Source organism: Pyrus communis, chromosome 11 (assembly GCF_041283825.1).
Source record: "Pyrus communis isolate YQ-2024b chromosome 11, ASM4128382v1, whole genome shotgun sequence".
NCBI classification, from domain to species: domain Eukaryota; kingdom Viridiplantae; phylum Streptophyta; class Magnoliopsida; order Rosales; family Rosaceae; genus Pyrus; species Pyrus communis.
Window position 1 is genome coordinate 326591 of NC_142575.1, and position 3986 is coordinate 330576.

Here is a 3986-nt window from a genome sequence, read left to right on the forward strand (position 1 = left end):
CAAAGGAAAATATGGGAAATAAACATATAATGTGTGTATTTAAGTGTTCAATGAGTCTCTTACAATTTATTGGAAACAATAAAATGCAAAAGGAAATTTATCTATTTTCTATCTAAGTGAATTGCAACCTAGGCAGATGTGTAGACGGGTCTAGATGGGGCTAGGCGGGTGCCTCAGCAGGTCTATGCGTATTTTCTTAATTTTCAAACATCTAGGCATTAATCGAGTATTTTCTTAATTTTCAAACATCTAGGCATTAATCGAGGCAGTAACCAGCCATTTAACGCTTAGACAGAGATTTTTAGAACAGTGGTTTGGGATCCAGGTTTAGGCTGGTGCCAAATGGCAGCGGGAGGAGAGCTGTCTCTTTTTATCGTAGCGGACTTCAAATTTTTGTCCATTCCCATTTGATCGAAAAAAGGGCAAAACACACACACAAAACCCACAAGAATAGCAAAACAGGGGATACCATATCATAGCACGCAGAGAGAAATAACAGAGATAGCGAGAGACTTCTGCTGTTCATAAAGTTTCAATTTTTATCGAAGAAAAGGGAGAGAAATGAGAGAAATTATAAGCATTCATATTGGGCAGGCTGGAATTCAGGTGGGGAATTCATGCTGGGAGCTCTACTGCCTCGAGCATGGAATTCAACCTGATGGGCAGATGCCCAGGTTGGTATTTTTTTCCTTGTTTCTTATCATTTCTACTGATATTTCTATTTAAATATGCACTTTTCTGTGGATTTGTTTGTTTATTTTTGGTGGGTTTCTCAAATGTTAGTCGATGAATGTGTTTTTTTATTCTGACTTTATTATTTGGAAAATTAAAATAGGTAACTTTAACAAATAGGTGTTTGCGATCTTCTTTTGTATGAATTTCAGATGTATGATTGTTGTTATCTGTTTATCTGGGGGTGTATCTGTTGATTACATTGATATTTTTTGGAGTTTTAGGTTCTTTTGAGCGGTCTTTCATGTACTTTTGATGGAGCTGAAGAATCAAGCATGAATTTTCTGAATGTATTCGATGGGGAAGCTAAAAGTTAACATAGAAGAAATAGAATTCAATTCAATTTAATCCGATTGATCGTATGCATTTGCTTTCTTTGCAAGGTTGTTGTAACCGATACGTCTTGAGTCGGGTGTGCTTAGAGATAGTATCAAGGAACTAAACACGAAGTTCTATGGTTTTGGGACATAGTTATAAACCTATAACAACAAAACTTTGTTGATCTTCTAATAATAAGGGTAATGTTAGGTAGACCAACTATGTAGATCAAATTTTGTAAACCATGACTTGGTTGTTGATGATTGGATTATTACTTAAGTTTTGATTAACGTGCTTATTTTCTATTGGTGACACATCCCATGGATTGCAAATTGGTATAGAAAGTCGTTATACCTAGCAGTACTCCTAGTAATAAGAAAGTTGATCTACTTAAACCCTAATAAAGCTTTATTGTTTTTCTCCTTCTGAGTTTAATGTTTGCAATTTAAGTCTGAATTTGAAGATGATTTGATTGCCTGATGGACAGTTATGGTTTTGTGTCTTTAAAGTGATACAACAGTGGGTAGCGGCCGCGATGCTTTCAATACCTTCTTCAGCGAGACTGGATCAGGCAAGCATGTCCCTAGGGCCATATTTGTCGATTTGGAACCAACTGTTATTGATGAAGTAAGGACTGGGTCTTACCGCCAACTCTTTCACCCCGAGCAGCTCATTTCTGGAAAGGAAGATGCTGCTAATAATTTCGCAAGAGGACACTATACAGGTAATGGATACTCTTCTATCTTTCATTGATGAATGCTTTTATTATGTTAATCTCGTTGATTTGACCTCTGGTTGTGCTCTGCAGTTGGAAAGGAAATTGTAGATCTCTGCCTTGATCGAGTTAGGAAATTGGCTGATAATTGCACTGGTTTACAAGGATTTTTGGTGTTTAATGCTGTGGGTGGTGGTACCGGTTCTGGTTTGGGGTCCTTGCTGTTAGAACGCTTGTCCGTGGATTATGGAAAGAAGTCAAAGCTTGGATTCACCATCTATCCTTCTCCACAGGTACTTCATCCACAAATATTATGATATTCGACTCTCCTCAAAAAGTCTATGCAGTTTCTTATGCAGAAGAATGTTTCTGTTTATACGTTATCTTATGATTTCATAATTATAATGCATCTTTTTTAGAAAAACAAAAAAGAGAAAAAAGAATATAGGGGCCGTTGATATGGAGCTCATCTGTGCCTTAATTCTTGTGCACTGCAGGTTTCAACAGCAGTTGTCGAGCCTTATAATAGCGTTCTCTCTACTCATGCTCTCCTTGAACACACCGATGTATCTGTGCTCTTGGACAATGAAGCTATCTATGATATTTGCAGAAGATCTCTAGACATCGAGAGACCAACGTACACCAATTTGAATAGACTGATATCACAAGTCATATCCTCCTTGACAACATCATTGAGATTTGATGGAGCCATTAACGTTGATGTTACAGAGTTCCAGACTAACCTTGTACCATATCCCCGCATTCATTTCATGCTTTCCTCATATGCTCCTGTTATCTCAGCTGCAAAGGCATACCATGAGCAGATCTCTATTCCTGAGATCACAAATGCAGTTTTTGAGCCCTCAAGCATGATGGCCAAGTGTGATCCCCGGCATGGAAAATACATGGCTTGCTGCCTAATGTACAGGGGTGATGTAGTTCCCAAGGATGTCAATGCTGCCGTTGCAACCATCAAAACAAAAAGGACTGTGCAGTTTGTTGACTGGTAAGAACAATGCCTAAAGAGGAAAAGAAAACGACGAAAAATACTTACATATTTTTTAAATCATATCTAATGTTGTTGAAGAAACTTACTTTGTTCAAATGCCATAGTCTCAACTCTCGAACATCAGTACTCACAGTAGGAACGGAGATTTATTTATGATGCTGAAATTATCTTGATGCCATGTTCTTTTCATCTTTAATAACGAGTTTTCTTTCAGATAAACAGTTTAACCATTTGTGCATCATCCGTCTGAATTATGGTCTTCGTATATGTTTTATCTGACAAGTTTGGTGGTTCAATTCTGCAGGTGCCCAACAGGTTTCAAATGTGGCATAAACTATCAGCCTCCAACAGTTGTACCAGGGGGTGATCTTGCCAAGGTTCAGCGAGCAGTGTGCATGATCAGCAACAACACTGCTGTGGCTGAGGTGTTCTCACGCATTGACCACAAATTTGATCTCATGTATTCCAAGAGGGCATTCGTTCACTGGTATGTTGGTGAGGGAATGGAAGAAGGAGAGTTTTCAGAAGCTCGTGAAGATCTGGCTGCTCTAGAGAAAGATTACGAGGAGGTTGGTGCCGAAGGTGTGGATGATGAAGAGGGAAGTGAAGATTACTAGTGTTGTAATGCAAGAGAAACAGTGTTTTATCATTCATCTTCAGCTATCTCTGTTCCTTTTGTTGTGTCGTACACTCTCGTGCTGTGAAATTGTGACAATCGTCACTATGTTCTGATTATGTTTTTTTGTGAAGTGACATTTCTGAAAAACCTGAATGTTTATGGTCCTCTTTCAAAGATATTTTACGTTGTATGTTTCCCAGATGTTTCACATAGAATTCGGTACTAATTAAGCCATCTCCAACCGAAGGAGGGTCAAATAATTTCTTTTAGCTCTATAATCTGGTAAGAAATTATATTTTAATGAACAATGAGGTCATATTTTATATCATCTCCAACTGAGGGGGTCAAAGGGTCATAGGTCAAATATAATCCTTTGATAAAAAATCATCTCCAACCGAAAGGATCATAGGCTAAACATAATTTATTATTTTAAATAAATTAATATGGTTAATTAAATTAAACTAGTATATTAAATAAGGTTTTCAGACATATTTTGAGTGCCACTTGTCCACAAATGAATAAGTTTCTGGATTTCTTATCTTTATATAATCTTAATAATTTTTCGAATAGGATTTCGAGTAACACGTGTCGCT

At 37.4% G+C, this 3986-nt stretch overlaps 1 protein-coding gene across 1 annotated transcript; it reads left to right on the top strand.

Moving 5' to 3' along the window:
* Positions 1-354: 354 nt before the first annotated feature.
* On the top strand, positions 355-3571 carry LOC137741742 (tubulin alpha-5 chain). The gene is made up of 5 exons (XM_068481463.2): positions 355-674; positions 1560-1774; positions 1859-2058; positions 2263-2771; positions 3079-3571. Exons 1-5 carry the CDS (start codon positions 562-564, stop codon positions 3389-3391), a joined length of 1350 nt encoding a protein of 449 aa, XP_068337564.1. The 5' UTR covers positions 355-561; the 3' UTR covers positions 3392-3571.
* Positions 3572-3986: the final 415 nt, after the last annotated feature.

What these genes read in the sequence shown, in the direction of transcription:
- LOC137741742 (XM_068481463.2), top strand. Translation starts at nt 562, where the DNA reads ATGAGAGAAATTATAAGCATTCATATTGGGCAGGCTGGAATTCAGGTG. An exon ending in CCATCTATCCTTCTCCACAG is followed by an intron (nt 2,059 to 2,262) that starts GTACTTCATCCA and finishes TGTGCACTGCAG; the next exon opens with GTTTCAACAGCAGTTGTCGA. An exon ending in ACTGTGCAGTTTGTTGACTG is followed by an intron (nt 2,772 to 3,078) that starts GTAAGAACAATG and finishes TCAATTCTGCAG; the next exon opens with GTGCCCAACAGGTTTCAAAT.